This window comes from Gigantopelta aegis, chromosome 6 (assembly GCF_016097555.1).
Source record: "Gigantopelta aegis isolate Gae_Host chromosome 6, Gae_host_genome, whole genome shotgun sequence".
In the NCBI taxonomy this organism is placed as follows: Eukaryota; Metazoa; Mollusca; class Gastropoda; order Neomphalida; family Peltospiridae; genus Gigantopelta; species Gigantopelta aegis.
In genome coordinates, this window is record NC_054704.1 from 22,436,406 (window position 1) to 22,454,468 (window position 18,063).

Here is an 18,063-nt window from a genome sequence, read left to right on the forward strand (position 1 = left end):
ACCAGTTGAGTACATTGATTACTTAATCATCGGCTATTGGATGTCAAACATTTGATAATTCTGACACGTAGTCATCAGAGGAAACGCACTACATTTTTTCCATATGCAGCAAGGTATCTTTTACGGGTGTATGCACTTTCCCAAAAACATGAAAGCACCATGACTGGTATATCAAATACCGTGGTATGTGCTATCCTGTCTGTGGGATGGTGTAAATAAACGATCCTTGCTACTATTACCAAATGTTTGACATTCAATAGCTGATGATTAAGAAATCAATGTGCTCTAGTGGTGTCGTTAAACAAAACAACCTTTCCTACAAGTAAAATTCATCTCTGCCTCAAAGGGACATTCCTGAGTTTTCTGCACTGTAATATGTTTCCGACTAATAAAATATTTATACGATTAAACTTACATATTAAATATATTTTCTTGTTTAGAATATCGGTGTCTGTATATTCGATGTGTTTCTGGTCGTCTTAATATTTGTAAGAAGCCCAAATTGGATTTTGTATTCAAATAATTTCGTACGTACGAACAAATTATATTTAAGAAATGAAATGAAATTTAACCTAGTACAAACACTAGGACGATCACAAACACGTTTAATATGCAGCCAGTAATATTTTATTCAGAAAAATATATTTGATATATAATTACAATCGTTAAAAATGTCTCTGTTAGTCGATAACATCTTAACAATTGCAGCAAACTCAGGAATGTCCCTTTAACATTTACTACCAGCAATATTTTTGATTTAGAATTAGTGTGGGGCGGGACTAGAGCCCCGAAGCCTCCCTCCTACTCCGCATTATCTGTACTAGGTACGGAAACGTTATAGAGGTACGTGGCATTTGCACTATAATGCAATGTAACACCTGTGTTTCGTCATCTCGACTAAACAGAACACAGTTTAATTGCAATCTGATTAACAGCTGGGTCACTGCATGTTAAAAACACCAGCTTAGACAGTCCACTTGTTAAGCCGTCGGATGTAAGGTTAGTAGGTACTGGGTTCGCATCCCGGAATCGGATCCCACCCAGAGCGAGTTTTATTGACTCGATGGGTAGGTGTAATGCCACTGCATCGACTTCTCTCTCACATTATGGCGTTACGATTTTGAGCAAGTGTCTAACTAACCACACGTTCGACATGAAATAGCTTTAAAATGTACTGAGTTGTTGATAAACAAATACTGCAAATCAAAAATATTTTGCGAACAACAAAATATTGCGAAAACTGCGATTGAACAATGATCATAATACTTCATTCACGCAATAATATTTTGAATTTTCTACAAGTGAAACAACAATAAATAAATGCATTACTTTCTTACACACCCGTTGTTGAGAACATCATGCATTAGTTTTGATAACACATGGGTTGTTGTTAATTTCAAGACATACGACTGGATGCTCCTAGGTGATGACCAGGGGCCTAATTCAGTAAACTCTCGCAACTTTGCGATCTCGCAGTGCAATGCTAAAATACTTGCAAAGAGGATGCCAAAGAGACCTTAGTGAATTAGGACCCTATTGATCGTATGTTATCGCCTTTTGATAAATGGTCAACTGTATTTCTGTTGGGTCGTAGGCTCATATTCAGATCAGAGAAAGCAAAACCTACAAAAGCTATATTTGGTGCAACCCAAGATGAAATTAAATATAGTTAGGTTCAAACTTCACTAAGTGGATTAGTTTTCATGTATACATATCAAAATATGCCTTCGGACCACCTAAATTTCGACTTCAAATTCAAGATGGCCACTAAAATAAAAACCTGATTTGACTTGTAGTTGTCATACAGTGTAAACTTAATGTCTAGTCAAAGCTTTGGGGGCCAAGGAATTTATTTTTATGAACATATTGATATTGTTTAAAATATACTATAGATTTTAATGTATACAGTTTGTTGCTACATATTGAAATATTGAGTCTAATCAGTATTATGAAGTACTATTGTAAAAAAGGGCAAACTCCAATTGTCAGCCAATTTTATCAGACGTTTTGTTTAGATAATTTGCTGATCTGACAGTCGAATGTGTTTAACAACTATACTAAACTAGATATTTCCTTGCAGAATGGCTCTCTGGCCAGTTCTAAATGTTGGATCAGCTGTGAAAACAAGCCGGACAAAGTAACCGTTCATTCCCCCCCCCCCCCCCCCCCCCCCTAAAAACAAGAACAAACAAGCATACACACGAAACACACACGAAAAGAAATCAAAAACAAATACAAAAAAAAAAAAACACAAAACACAAAACACCACAACTCCAAAAAAAATAAAAAAATAATAATAATAAAAGAAAAGAATAAATAAATCAGTTGAAGTCAATGACAGGACATTGTGTCACCATTATTTGGCCCTGTCTGTGGGATGGTGCATATAAAAGGACCCTTGCTGCTAATCGAAAAGAGTAGCCCATGAAGTGGCGACAGCGGGTTTCCTCTCTCCATATCTGTGTGGTCCTTAACCATATGTTTGCGTCATATAACCGTATAGCATATAACACCGACGAAGCGACACTGACGTCATTAATTATTTCGTAATCATTTATAATTGGAGCATGAACTTGTTCATAGAAATATAAATATGATTTCTGTATTTTCACTGTAACTAAACTACAGTGGTTTGGCTGTTGTTGTTGTGTTATTTTTAGTTTTTTATTTACAGCGAAAATATTACTTTTCACGAAACATCACTTTCATGGTTTCTGTAGATCTATATATTTTAAGGCTAAAAGCAAAACCTATTGGCTCTCTTTACTATTTCAATTAGAACGACTATCAAAATTGCGCCAAATTTCCTTCATGTAAAACGCGCACCTCTTCCTCTTTGACATAATCCTACGGGACTTTCAAAATTCCATAAGACCAAATACCCCCCGCCTGCCACCAACATCAGAGAGACTGCTGGTGCTCCCTTGCACTTGCCAGTGCAGGCGTGGTCTTACACCTGCCCACTGTTAGTGGTTAGTGAGATCGGTGTAGTGGTCTTACACCTGTCCACTGTTAGTGGTTAGTGAGAGAGAAGTCGGTGTAGTGGTCTTACACCTGTCCACTGTTAGTGGTTAGTGAGAGAGAAGTCGGTGTAGTGGTCTTACACCTGCCCACTGTTAGTGGTTAGTGAGAGAGAAGTCGGTGTAGTGGTCTTACACCTGCCCACTGTTAGTGGTTAGTGAGAGAGAAGTCGGTGTAGTGGTCTTACACCTGCCCACTGTTAGTGGTTAGTGAGAGAGAAGTCGGTGTAGTGGTCTTACACCTGCCCACTGTTAGTGGTTAGTGAGAGAGAAGTCGGTGTAGTGGTCTTACAGAGAAGTCCCACTGTTAGTGGTTAGTGAGAGAGAAGTCGGTGTAGTGGTCTTACACCTGCCCACTGTTAGTGGTTAGTGAGAGAGAAGTCGGTGTAGTGGTCTTACACCTGCCCACTGTTAGTGGTTAGTGAGAGAGAAGTCGGTGTAGTGGTCTTACACCTGTCCACTGTTAGTGGTTAGTGAGAGAGAAGTCGGTGTAGTGGTCTTACACCTGCCCTGTTAATTGTTAGTGAGAGAGAAGTCGGTGTAGTGGTCTTACACCTGCCCACTGTTAGTGGTTAGTGAGAGAGAAGTCGGTGTAGTGGTCTTACACCTGCCCACTGTTAGTGGTTAGTGAGAGAGAAGTCGGTGTAGTGGTCTTACACCTGCCCACTGTTAGTGGTTAGTGAGAGAGAAGTCGGTGTAGTGGTCTTACACCTGCCCACTGTTAGTGGTTAGTGAGAGAGAAGTCGGTGTAGTGGTCTTACACCACTGTTAGTGGTTAGTGAGAGAGAAGTCGGTGTAGTGGTCTTACACCCCACTGTTAGTGGTTAGTGAGAGAGAAGTCGGTGTAGTGGTCTTACACCTGTCCACTGTTACTGTCTTACACCTAGTTGTTAGTGAGAGAGAAGTCGGTGTAGTGGTCTTACACCTGTCCACTGTTAGTGGTTAGTGAGAGAGAAGTCGGTGTAGTGGTCTTACACCTGCCCACTGTTAGTGGTTAGTGAGAGAGAAGTCGGTGTAGTGGTCTTACACCTGCCCACTGTTAGTGGTTAGTGAGAGAGAAGTCGGTGTAGTGGTCTTACACCTGTCCACTGTTAGTGAGAGAGAAGTCGGTGTAGTGGTCTTACACCTGTCCACTGTTAGTGGTTAGTGAGAGAGAAGTCGGTGTAGTGGTCTTACACCTGCCCACTGTTAGTGGTTAGTGAGAGAGAAGTCGGTGTAGTGGTCTTACACCTGCCCACTGTTAGTGGTTAGTGAGAGAGAAGTCGGTGTAGTGGTCTTACACCTGTCCACTGTTAGTGGTTAGTGAGAGAGAAGTCGGTGTAGTGGTCTTACACCTGTCCACTGTTAGTGGTTAGTGGTTAGTGAGAGAGAAGTCGGTGTAGTGGTCTTACACCTGCCCACTGTTAGTGGTTAGTGAGAGAGAAGTCGGTGTAGTGGTCTTACACCTGTCCACTGTTAGTGGTTAGTGAGAGAGAAGTCGGTGTAGTGGTCTTACACCTGTCCACTGTTAGTGGTTAGTGAGAGAGAAGTCGGTGTAGTGGTCTTACACCTGCCCACTGTTAGTGGTTAGTGAGAGAGAAGTCGGTGTAGTGGTCTTACACCTGCCCACTGTTAGTGGTTAGTGAGAGAGAAGTCGGTGTAGTGGTCTTACACCTGCCCACTGTTAGTGGTTAGTGAGAGAGAAGTCGGTGTAGTGGTCTTACACCTGCCCACTGTTAGTGGTTAGTGAGAGAGAAGTCGGTGTAGTGGTCTTACACCTGCCCACTGTTAGTGGTTAGTGAGAGAGAAGTCGGTGTAGTGGTCTTACACCTGCCCACTGTTAGTGGTTAGTGAGAGAGAAGTCGGTGTAGTGGTCTTACACCTGCCCACTGTTAGTGGTTAGTGAGAGAGAAGTCGGTGTAGTGGTCTTACACCTGCCCACTGTTAGTGGTTAGTGAGAGAGAAGTCGGTGTAGTGGTCTTACACCTGCCCACTGTTAGTGGTTAGTGAGAGAGAAGTCGGTGTAGTGGTCTTACACCTGCCCACTGTTAGTGGTTAGTGAGAGAGAAGTCGGTGTAGTGGTCTTACACCTGCCCATTGTTAGTGAGAGAGAAGTCGGTGTAGTGGTCTTACACCTGCACAGCCACTGTTAGTGGTTAGTGAGAGAGAAGTCGGTGTAGTGGTCTTACACCTGCCCACTGTTAGTGGTTAGTGAGAGAGAAGTCGGTGTAGTGGTCTTACACCTGCCCACTGTTAGTGGTTAGTGAGAGAGAAGTCGGTGTAGTGGTCTTACACCTGCCCACTGTTAGTGGTTAGTGAGAGAGAAGTCGGTGTAGTGGTCTTACACCTGCCCTGTTAGTGGTTAGTGAGAGAGAAGTCGGTGTAGTGGTCTTACACCTGTACACTGTTAGTGGTTAGTGAGAGAGAAGTCGGTGTAGTGGTCTTACACCTGTCAATTGTTAGTGAGAGAGAAGTCGGTGTAGTGGTCTTACACCTGCCCACTGTTAGTGGTTAGTGAGAGAGAAGTCGGTGTAGTGGTCTTACACCTGCCCACTGTTAGTGGTTAGTGAGAGAGAAGTCGGTGTAGTGGTCTTACACCTGTCCACTGTTAGTGGTTAGTGAGAGAGAAGTCGGTGTAGTGGTCTTACACCTGCCCACTGTTAGTGGTTAGTGAGAGAGAAGTCGGTGTAGTGGTCTTACACCTGCCCACTGTTAGTGGTTAGTGAGAGAGAAGTCGGTGTAGTGGTCTTACACCTGCCCATTGTTAGTGAGAGAGAAGTCGGTGTAGTGGTCTTACACCTGCCCACTGTTAGTGGTTAGTGAGAGAGAAGTCGGTGTAGTGGTCTTACACCTGCCCACTGTTAGTGGTTAGTGAGAGAGAAGTCGGTGTAGTGGTCTTACACCTGCCCACTGTTAGTGGTTAGTGAGAGAGAAGTCGGTGTAGTGGTCTTACACCTGCCCACTGTTAGTGGTTAGTGAGAGAGAAGTCGGTGTAGTGGTCTTACACCTGTCCACTGTTAGTGGTTAGTGAGAGAGAAGTCGGTGTAGTGGTCTTACACCTACACCTGCCCAGTGGTTACCTGCCCATTGTTAGTGAGAGAGAAGTCGGTGTAGTGGTCTTACACCTGTCCACTGTTAGTGGTTAGTGAGAGAGAAGTCGGTGTAGTGGTCTTACACCTGTCCACTGTTAGTGGTTAGTGAGAGAGAAGTCGGTGTAGTGGTCTTACACCTGCCCACTGTTAGTGGTTAGTGAGAGAGAAGTCGGTGTAGTGGTCTTACACCTGCCCACTGTTAGTGGTTAGTGAGAGAGAAGTCGGTGTAGTGGTCTTACACCTGCCCACTGTTAGTGGTTAGTGAGAGAGAAGTCGGTGTAGTGGTCTTACACCTGGTCTTACACCTGTCCACTGTTAGTGGTTAGTGAGAGGTGGTTAGTGAGAGAGAAGTCGGTGTAGTGGTCTTACACCTGTCCACTGTTAGTGGTTAGTGAGAGAGAAGTCGGTGTAGTGGTCTTACACCTGCCCACTGTTAGTGGTTAGTGAGAGAGAAGTCGGTGTAGTGGTCTTACACCTGCCCACTGTTAGTGGTTAGTGAGAGAGAAGTCGGTGTAGTGGTCTTACACCTGCCCACTGTTAGTGGTTAGTGAGAGAGAAGTCGGTGTAGTGGTCTTACACCTGTCCCTGTTAGTGGTTAGTGAGAGAGAAGTCGGTGTAGTGGTCTTACACCTGTGTTAGTGGAGAGAGAAGTCGGTGTAGTGGTCTTACACCTGTTAGTGAGAGAGAAGTCGGTGTAGTGGTCTTACACCTGCCCACTGTTAGTGGTTAGTGAGAGAGAAGTCGGTGTAGTGGTCTTACACCTGCCCACTGTTAGTGGTTAGTGAGAGAGAAGTCGGTGTAGTGGTCTTACACCTGCCCACTGTTAGTGGTTAGTGAGAGAGAAGTCGGTGTAGTGGTCTTACACCTGCCCACTGTTAGTGGTTAGTGAGAGAGAAGTCGGTGTAGTGGTCTTACACCTGCCCACTGTTAGTGGTTAGTGGTTAGTGAGAGAGAAGTCGGTGTAGTGGTCTTACACCTGTCCCACGGTGTAGTGTTAGTGGTTAGTGAGAGAGAAGTCGGTGTAGTGGTCTTACACCTGCCCACTGTTAGTGGTTAGTGAGAGAGAAGTCGGTGTAGTGGTCTTACACCTGTCCACTGTTAGTGGTTAGTGAGAGAGAAGTCGGTGTAGTGGTCTTACACCTGCCCACTGTTAGTGGTTAGTGAGAGAGAAGTCGGTGTAGTGGTCTTACACCTGCCCACTGTTAGTGGTTAGTGAGAGAGAAGTCGGTGTAGTGGTCTTACACCTGCCCACTGTTAGTGGTTAGTGAGAGAGAAGTCGGTGTAGTGGTCTTACACCTGTCCACTGTTAGTGGTTAGTGAGAGAGAAGTCGGTGTAGTGGTCTTACACAGTCCTTACACCTGCCCACTGTTAGTGGTTAGTGAGAGAGAAGTCGGTGTAGTGGTCTTACACCTGCCCACTGTTAGTGGTTAGTGAGAGAGAAGTCGGTGTAGTGGTCTTACACCTGCCCACTGTTAGTGGTTAGTGAGAGAGAAGTCGGTGTAGTGGTCTTACACCTGCCCACTGTTAGTGGTTAGTGAGAGAGAAGTCGGTGTAGTGGTCTTACACCTGTCCACTGTTAGTGGTTAGTGAGAGAGAAGTCGGTGTAGTGGTCTTACACCTGCCCACTGTTAGTGGTTAGTGAGAGAGAAGTCGGTGTAGGTACAGTGGTGCCCACCTGCCCTGTTAGTGGTTAGTGAGAGAGAAGTCGGTGTAGTGGTCTTACACCTGTCTTACACCCACTGTTAGTGGTTAGTGAGAGAGAAGTCGGTGTAGTGGTCTTACACCTGCCCACTGTTAGTGGTTAGTGAGAGAGAAGTCGGTGTAGTGGTCTTACACCTGCCCACTGTTAGTGGTTAGTGAGAGAGAAGTCGGTGTAGTGGTCTTACACCTGCCCACTGTTAGTGGTTAGTGAGAGAGAAGTCGGTGTAGTGGTCTTACACCTGTCCACTGTTAGTGGTTAGTGAGAGAGAAGTCGGTGTAGTGGTCTTACACCTGCCCACTGTTAGTGGTTAGTGAGAGAGAAGTCGGTGTAGTGGTCTTACACCTGCCAATTGTTAGTGAGAGAGAAGTCGGTGTAGTGGTCTTACACCTGCCCACTGTTAGTGGTTAGTGAGAGAGAAGTCGGTGTAGTGGTCTTACACCTGTCCACTGTTAGTGGTTAGTGAGAGAGAAGTCGGTGTAGTGGTCTTACACCTGCCCACTGTTAGTGGTTAGTGAGAGAGAAGTCGGTGTAGTGGTCTTACACCTGCCCACTGTTAGTGGTTAGTGAGAGAGAAGTCGGTGTAGTGGTCTTACACCTGCCCACTGTTAGTGGTTAGTGAGAGAGAAGTCGGTGTAGTGGTCTTACACCTGCCCACTGTTAGTGGTTAGTGAGAGAGAAGTCGGTGTAGTGGTCTTACACCTGCCCACTGTTAGTGGTTAGTGAGAGAGAAGTCGGTGTAGTGGTCTTACACCTGCCCACTGTTAGTGGTTAGTGAGAGAGAAGTCGGTGTAGTGGTCTTACACCTGCCCACTGTTAGTGGTTAGTGAGAGAGAAGTCGGTGTAGTGGTCTTACACCTGTCCACTGTTAGTGGTTAGTGAGAGAGAAGTCGGTGTAGTGGTCTTACACCTGCCCACTGTTAGTGGTTAGTGAGAGAGAAGTCGGTGTAGTGGTCTTACACCTGCCCATTGTTAGTGAGAGAGAAGTCGGTGTAGTGGTCTTACACCTGCCCACTGTTAGTGGTTAGTGAGAGAGAAGTCGGTGTAGTGGTCTTACACCTGTCCACTGTTAGTGGTTAGTGAGAGAGAAGTCGGTGTAGTGGTCTTACACCTGCCCTGTTAGTGGTTAGTGAGAGAGAAGTCGGTGTAGTGGTCTTACACCTGCCCCTGTTAGTGGTTAGTGAGAGAGAAGTCGGTGTAGTGGTCTTACACCTGCCCATTGTTAGTGAGAGAGAAGTCGGTGTAGTGGTCTTACACCTGCCCACTGTTAGTGGTTAGTGAGAGAGAAGTCGGTGTAGTGGTCTTACACCTGTCCACTGTTAGTGGTTAGTGAGAGAGAAGTCGGTGTAGTGGTCTTACACCTGCCCACTGTTAGTGGTTAGTGAGAGAGAAGTCGGTGTAGTGGTCTTACACCTGTCCATTGTTAGTGAGAGAGAAGTCGGTGTAGTGGTCTTACACCTGCCCACTGTTAGTGGTTAGTGAGAGAGAAGTCGGTGTAGTGGTCTTACACCTGCCCACTGTTAGTGGTTAGTGAGAGAGAAGTCGGTGTAGTGGTCTTACACCTGCCCACTGTTAGTGGTTAGTGAGAGAGAAGTCGGTGTAGTGGTCTTACACCTGCCCACTGTTAGTGGTTAGTGAGAGAGAAGTCGGTGTAGTGGTCTTACACCTGTCCACTGTTAGTGGTTAGTGAGAGAGAAGTCGGTGTAGTGTTCTTACACCTGGCCATTGTTAGTGGTTAGTGAGAGAGAAGTCGGTGTAGTGGTCTTACACCTGCCCACTGTTAGTGGTTAGTGAGAGAGAAGTCGGTGTAGTGGTCTTACACCTGCCCACTGTTAGTGGTTAGTGAGAGAGAAGTCGGTGTAGTGGTCTTACACCTGCCCACTGTTAGTGGTTAGTGAGAGAGAAGTCGGTGTAGTGGTCTTACACCTGCCCACTGTTAGTGGTTAGTGAGAGAGAAGTCGGTGTAGTGGTCTTACACCTGCCCACTGTTAGTGGTTAGTGAGAGAGAAGTCGGTGTAGTGGTCTTACACCTGCCCACTGTTAGTGGTTAGTGAGAGAGAAGTCGGTGTAGTGGTCTTACACCTGTCCACTGTTAGTGGTTAGTGACTGTTAGTGGTTAGTGGGAGAGAAGTCGGTGTAGTGGTCTTACACCTGCCCACTGTTAGTGGTTAGTGAGAGAGAAGTCGGTGTAGTGGTCTTACACCTGCCCACTGTTAGTGGTTAGTGAGAGAGAAGTCGGTGTAGTGGTCTTACACCTGCCCATTGTTAGTGAGAGAGAAGTCGGTGTAGTGGTCTTACACCTGGTTAGTGAGAGAGAAGTCGGTGTAGTGGTCTTACACCTGCCCACTGTTAGTGGTTAGTGAGAGAGAAGTCGGTGTAGTGGTCTTACACCTGCCCACTGTTAGTGGTTAGTGAGAGAGAAGTCGGTGTAGTGGTCTTACACCTGCCCACTGTTAGTGGTTAGTGAGAGAGAAGTCGGTGTAGTGGTCTTACACCTGCCCATTGTTAGTGAGAGAGAAGTCGGTGTAGTGGTCTTACACCTGTCCACTGTTAGTGGTTAGTGAGAGAGAAGTCGGTGTAGTGGTCTTACACCTGCCCACTGTTAGTGGTTAGTGAGAGAGAAGTCGGTGTAGTGGTCTTACACCTGCCCACTGTTAGTGGTTAGTGAGAGAGAAGTCGGTGTAGTGGTCTTACACCTGCCCACTGTTAGTGGTTAGTGAGAGAGAAGTCGGTGTAGTGGTCTTACACCTGTCCACTGTTAGTGGTTAGTGAGAGAGAAGTCGGTGTAGTGGTCTTACACCTGCCCATGTTGTTAGTGAGAGAGAAGTCGGTGTAGTGGTCTTACACCTGCCCACTGTTAGTGGGTTAGTCGGTGTAGTGGAGAGTTAGTGAGAGAGAAGTCGGTGTAGTGGTCTTACACCTGCCCACTGTTAGTGGTTAGTGAGAGAGAAGTCGGTGTAGTGGTCTTACACCTGCCCACTGTTAGTGGTTAGTGAGAGAGAAGTCGGTGTAGTGGTCTTACACCTGCCCACTGTTAGTGGTTAGTGAGAGAGAAGTCGGTGTAGTGGTCTTACACCTGCCCACTGTTAGTGGTTAGTGAGAGAGAAGTCGGTGTAGTGGTCTTACACCTGCCCACTGTTAGTGGTTAGTGAGAGAGAAGTCGGTGTAGTGGTCTTACACCTGTCCACTGTTAGTGGTTAGTGAGAGAGAAGTCGGTGTAGTGGTCTTACACCTGCCCATTGTTAGTGGTTAGTGAGAGGTGGTTAGTGAGAGAGAAGTCGGTGTAGTGGTCTTACACCTGTCTTACACCTGCCCACTGTTAGTGGTTAGTGAGAGAGAAGTCGGTGTAGTGGTCTTACACCTGCCCACTGTTAGTGGTTAGTGAGAGAGAAGTCGGTGTAGTGGTCTTACACCTGCCCACTGTTAGTGGTTAGTGAGAGAGAAGTCGGTGTAGTGGTCTTACACCTGCCCACTGTTAGTGGTTAGTGAGAGAGAAGTCGGTGTAGTGGTCTTACACCTGTCCACTGTTAGTGGTTAGTGAGAGAGAAGTCGGTGTAGTGGTCTTACACCTGCCCACTGTTAGTGGTTAGTGAGAGAGAAGTCGGTGTAGTGGTCTTACACCTGCCCACTGTTAGTGTTAGTGAGAGAGAAGTCGGTGTAGTGGTCTTACACCTGCCCACTGTTAGTGGTTAGTGAGAGAGAAGTCGGTGTAGTGGTCTTACACCTGCCCACTGTTAGTGGTTAGTGAGAGAGAAGTCGGTGTAGTGGTCTTACACCTGCCCACTGTTAGTGGTTAGTGAGAGAGAAGTCGGTGTAGTGGTCTTACACCTGCCCACTGTTAGTGGTTAGTGAGAGAGAAGTCGGTGTAGTGGTCTTACACCTGTCCACTGTTAGTGGTTAGTGAGAGAGAAGTCGGTGTAGTGGTCTTACACCTGTCCACTGTTAGTGGTTAGTGAGAGAGAAGTCGGTGTAGTGGTCTTACACCTGCCCACTGTTAGTGGTTAGTGAGAGAGAAGTCGGTGTAGTGGTCTTACAGTGAGAGAGAAGTCGGTGTAGTGGTCTTACACCTGCCCACGGTGTTAGTGTTAGTGGTTAGTGAGAGAGAAGTCGGTGTAGTGGTCTTTACACCTGAGAAGTCACTGTTACCTGTGGTTAGTGAGAGAGAAGTCGGTGTAGTGGTCTTACACCTGTCCACTGTTAGTGGTTAGTGAGAGAGAAGTCGGTGTAGTGGTCTTACACCTGCCCGCATATTGATTAAACAACCATCGGCTTTTGGTTGCAAAACATCGAGTACGTAAGAAAATATTATGTTTTTTAATGTTACTGTCCCTGTGAAATGTTTAATTCAAAACGCTGGCAAACTCAGAATAATGGAAAATGGAAAAACTAGAGGTAACATGATGTTCCGGAAAGTGTAAACGTTATATTTCTTAATGCAGTTCAACAATTATTATTGTAACTGGATGTTTGAAAAATAAGGAAACAACCTACCTGAAAAGTGGGCAAACATCGGTCATGCGCAGAACGTATTTCCTAGTGACCTGATAACACATAGCAACGCCAATGTTATCATGCTAGCAACGGAAGTGATATCAGGCAGTGACATAATAACACTTCGAATTATCATGTAAGGGTCATCAGGTCACAGGACGCATGGCTGCATGATTAATAATACATAGAGGCTAGAGAGAGAGAGAGAGAGAGAGAGAGAGAATGTTTATGTCCTGTCCTGGATGTGTAAAACCACTAAGGTTTTGGTGCTTAATACAACGTGTTTTTATAAACTGTATACTCGTCTTTAATTCCTGCCCCGCCATTACTCGATATTCAAATGGTGTATGAATATGTGACGTTGTGTCTTTTTGAAGGGGAATGACAACGACTTTGCATGAATATCCTCACATAACAACAGACTAGTTCTTGGTATTTTTCGTTTTAAGAAGCTTTCAATGTAAAGTTGCTTTTATACCTTTTTTCTTTGATGATTGTGATTGCATACGTCAGTTCTGGAATGACACTGTGGTACGTTTGATTACATGTCAATAACAGTATTACCGTGACCTGATTAATTTACATCTAATTTACAAAGATATCAAATTTTCAAAGTATGTATGAGACAGGGAGGGAGACGCAGGCAGAGACCTGGAGAGAGAGAGAGAGAGAGAGAGAGAGAGAGAGAGAAGAGAGGAGAAGAGAGAGATGAGAGAGAGAGAGAGCAGAGAGAGAGGAGAGAGAGAGGTGAGAGAGAAGAGTGGTTATACCTAGAGCGGTGGATTTATAGACCACGAATTGGAGAGAGTAAGACCGAGATAGTAGACCGGTGGCCGGGTTACATAGAAACACCTGTTGTTAGTACCAGTACTAGTTACGTGTCATTTTGATCTTATAACTGAGAAGATGAGAGATAGAGAGAGAGAGAGAGTAGAGAGAGAGAGAGAGAGAGAGAGAGAGAGAGAGAGAGAGAGAGAGAGAGAGAGAGAGAGATAGAGAGAGAAGTTAGCGAAGAAGAGAGAGAGAGAGAGTATTGTCGTGACCTGATTAATTTACATCTAATGTACAAAGATAAAACAGTTATCAAAGTATGTGATCTAAAAAACATCACATATTGTTATTACACTGGATACGATACCTAAAGTATTATATGATAAAAATTCATAATTAGTACATTTTGTATGGTGACAAATGGCTGCATGTCTCCAGTGGAGAATTGACATGAGGTAACCTAGAAACTTGTTAAATCGATTGTTACCAACATGGGGGGGGGGGGGGGGGGGGGGGGGGGGGGGGGGGGGGGGTGTAGTTTACTGGTAAAGCGCTCGCTTGATACGCGGATAGCTTGGGATCGATTTTCTCATTGGGCGATTTCTCGTTCCAGCCAGAGCACCACGACTGGTATTTCAAAGGCCGTGGTATGTGATATCCAGTCAGTGGGATGGTGCATATAAAAGATCATTTGCTACTAATGGAAAAATGTAGCGTGTTTCCTCTCTAAGACTAATTTAGTCTAAATTGCCAAATGTTTGACATCCAAATAACAGATAATTAATAAATGTGTTCTAGAGGTGTCGTTAATTCATTTGTCAGAACATCGCTAAGTCAAACTTCTTCACCTTAAGAAATAATTGATTTATTCTTCGTATTTTAGAATTAATGAATTATATATAACTCATGAACATGCTATTCAAGATTCAAACAATGCAACAGTATTATATAAATACTTTACGAAAATAAATCGAATGATTGTGTTACATACACAAAAGACTATCTTGAAGTACGGATACTCTGTGTCTACGTTACGGTTACACTGACGAGGGGGCAGGGAGCGGGAAGAGAGAGAGAGAGAGAGAGAGAGAGAGAGAGAGAGAGAGAGAGAGAGAGAGAGAGAGAGAGAGAGAGAGAGAGAGAGAGAGAGAGAGGGAGGATATATACATATACATACATGAAGGAAACATTTTTAAGGTGCTGTTGTAGCGCACGCCTGTCCTGGGCACAACTGCCCGCCTTAGCCGGGTCCTCCGTCCAGGACAGGAAAGGGTTCGGGTGGGTGGAGGAGGGACCGCCAGGCTGGTAGGTACTGGATTCGGATCCCAGTCGAGGCATGGAATTTTTAATCCAGATACCGAATCCAAACCCTGAGTTAGTGCCCCGCAAGGCTCAATGGGTAGGTGAATACCACTTGCACCGACAAGCGATCCATAACTGGTTCAACAAAGGCCATGGTTTGTAGTATCCTTCCTGTGGGAAGCGCAAATAAAAAATCCCTTGCTGCCTGTCGTAAAAGAGTAGTCTATGTGGCGACAGCGGCTTTCCTGTAAAAAAAACAGTGTCAGAATGTTTGACATCCAATAGCCGATATAAGATAAAAAAATCAATGTGCTCTAGTGGCGTCGTTAAATAAAACAAACTTCTTATATATATATATATATATATATATATATATATATATATATATATATACACACACACACATTGAAATTCTTTAACTGTGCTCTAGTGATGTCGTTAAACAAAAAACCCTTTCCTACACGTAAAATTCATCTCTGCCTTAATATTTACTACCAGTAATATTTTTGATTCAGAATTATTGGGGTGGGGACTAGACTCCCGAACCCCCCCCCCCCCTCCCTTACTCCGCACTGCCTGTACCCACGCATTTGCCTTCCGTTATGGATGTACGTGGCATTTGCACTATAATGCAATGTAACACCTGTGTTTCGTCATCTCGACTAAACAGAACTCAGTTTAATTACAATCTGATTAACAGCCGCGTCACAGCAGTTTAACAGCACCAGCTTAGGCAGTGCAGTTGTTAAGCCGTCAGACGTAAGGCTAGTAGGTACTGGGTTCGCATCCCGGCATCGGATCCCACCCAGAGCGAGTTTTATTGACTCGATGGGTAGGTGCAATACCACTACATCAACTTCTCTCTCACTAACCACTAACAACTAACAACTAACCCAGTATGTAGCAAGGGAACTTTTACTGGTATGTGCACTTTCCCACAGACATGAAAGCACCTAAACCGGGAGCCCAGAGAGGTTTAATTAGCATCTAATTAAACCTAATGCTAATTAAACCTCTCTGGGCTCCCGGACTAACCACAACTGGAACTAACCTGCTGGCTTGGATAAACAGCCCAGATGGCTGAGGTATGTGTCCAGGACAGCGTGATTGAACCTTAATTGGATAAGTATAAATAAATGCCTGTCTGTCTCTGTCTCTCTGTCTCTCACCCATCATGCATGTCTGTCTCTGTCTCTCTGTCTCTCAGCTAGCATGCCTGTCTGTCTCTGTCTCTCTATCTCTCAGACAGGATACCTGTCTGTCTCTGTGTCTCAGAGCCAGCATGTCTGTCTGTCTCTGTCTCTCAAACAGCATTCCTGTCTGTCCTTGTCTCTCAGTCAGCATGTCTGTCTGTTTCTGTGTCTCTGTCTCTCAGCAAGCATAACTGTCTCTCTGTCTGTCTCTCAGTCAGCATACCTGTCTGTCTCTGTCTCTCAGCCAGCATGCCTGTCTGCCTCTGTCTCTCTGTCTCTCAGCAATCATACCTGTCTGTCTCTGTCTCTCAGCCAGCATACATGTCTGGCTCTGTGTCTCTGAGCCAGTATGGCTGTCTGTCTCTGTCTCTCAACCAACATAACTTTCTGTCGCTGTCTCTCTGTCTCTCAGCCGGCATACCTGTCTGTCCCTATCTCTCAGTCAGCATACCTGTCTGTCCCTGTCTCTCAGTCAGCATACCTGTCTGTCTCTGTCTCTCAGTCAGCATGTCTGTCTGTCTCTGTCTCTCAGTCAGCATGTCTGTCTGTCTCTGTCTCTCAGTCAGCATGCCTGTCTGTTTCTGTCTCTCAGCCAGCATGCCTGTCTGTCTCTTTTCCTCTGTCTCTCAGACACCATACCTGTCTGTTTCTGTCTCTGAGCCAGCATGCCTGTCTGTCTCTCAGCCAGCATGCCTGTCTGTCTCTTTTCCTCTGTCTCTCAGACAGGATACCTGTATGTATCTGTGTCTCTGAGGCAGCATGTCTGTCTGTTTCTGTCTCTCAGCCAGCATGCCTGTCTCTCTCTCTGTCTCTTAGCTAGGATACCTGTCTGACTATGTCTCTCCGTCAGCATGGCTGTCTGTCTGTCTTCTCTGTCTCTCCTCAGCCAGCATACCTGTCTGTCTCTGTCTCTCAGCCAGCATACCTGTCTGTCTCTGTCTCTCAGCCAGCATACCTGTCTGTCTCTGTCTCTCAGCCAGCATACCTGTCTGTCTCTGTCTCTCTGCCAGCATACCTGTCTGTCTCCGTCTCTCAGCCAGCGTACCCGTCTGTCCCTGTCTCTCAGCCAGCGTACCCGTCTGTCTCTGTCTCTCAGCCAGGATACCTGTCTGTCTCTGTCTATCAGCCAGCATACCTGTCTGTCTCTGTCTCTCAGCCAGCATGCCTGTCTGTCTCTGAGCCAGCATACCTGTCTGTCTCTGTCTCTCAGCCAGCATGACTCTCTGTCTCTGTCTCTCCGTCATCATGCCTGTCTGTCCCTGTCTCTCAGCCAGCGTACCCGTCTGTCTCTGTCTCTCAGCCAGGATACCTGTCTGTCTCTGTCTCTCAGCCAGCATACCTGTCTGTCTCTGTCTCTCAGCCAGCATGCCTGTCTGTCTCTCAGCCAGCATACCTGTCTGTCTCTGTCTCTCAGCCAGCATGACTTTCTGTCTCTGTTTCTCCGTCAGCATGCCTGTCAGTCCCTGTCTCTCAGTCAGCATACCTGTCTGTCTCTGTCTCTCAACCAGCATACCTGTCTGTGTCTGTTTCTCCGTCAGCATGCCTGTCTGTCTCTGTCTCTCAGCCAGGAGACCTGTCTGTCTCTGTCATTCAGCCATAATATCTCTCTGTCTCTGTCTCTCAGCCAGCATGCTGGTCTGTCTCTGTCTCTCAGCCAGCATACCTGTCTGTCTCTGTCTCTCCGTCAGCATGCCTGTCTCTCTCTGTCTCTCAGTCAGCATACCTGTCTGTCTCTGTGTCTCTGTCTCTCCGTCAGCATGCCTGTCTGTCTCTGTCTCTCTGTCTCTCAGTCAGCATACCTGTCTGTCTCTGTCTCTCAGCCAGGATACCCGTCTGTCTCTGTCTCTCAAGCAAGATACCTGTCTGTCTCTATCTCTCAGTCAGCATTACTGCCTGTCTCTGTCTCTCAGCCAGGATACCTTTCTGTCTCTGTCTCTCAGCCAGCATGTCTGTCTGTCTCTCAGACAGGATACCTGTTTGTCTCTGTCTTTCAGCCAGAATACCTGTGTGTCTCTGTCTCTCAGCCAGGGTACCTGTCTGTCTCTGTTTCTGTCTGTCTGTCTGTCTGTCTGTCTGTCTGTCTGTCTGTCTCTCTCTCTCTCTCTCTCTCTCTCTCTCTCTCTCTCTCTCTCTCTCTCTCTCTCTCTCTCTCTCTCTCTCTCTCTCTCGCTCTCTCTCTCTCTCTCTCTCTCGCGCGAAATTCATTTGTATGATCCTAACCTAAAATAAACTGAAGATTTAAAAAAAAAATCATTTTGATAAATGGAGTGACAAATATATTTATTTTATGTATTTCCTAAATAAAAATTATCATTTTTAGGTACATGGATTTGAAGGAAATTCATTATGAAATCAGTTATTAAAATATATTTCAGTTATTAAAATATATTTCAGTTATTAAAATATATTTCATATAATAAGATTTTTTTTTTTTTTAAATTTTAAAATTGTTAGCACTACTACTTACCCTAAAAAGGAAAATTCCACAAATTAAGCAATCTAAGGGATGTTTTTT

General features: G+C 45.4%; 1 protein-coding gene across 1 annotated transcript; it reads right to left on the reverse strand.

Moving 5' to 3' along the window:
- Positions 1-16,381: 16,381 nt before the first annotated feature.
- LOC121374420 (octapeptide-repeat protein T2-like) lies at positions 16,382-17,089 on the reverse strand. Its single transcript, XM_041501522.1, has one exon. It carries the CDS (start codon positions 17,087-17,089, stop codon positions 16,382-16,384), a length of 708 nt encoding a protein of 235 aa, XP_041357456.1.
- Between the last annotated feature and the right edge of the window lie 974 nt (positions 17,090-18,063).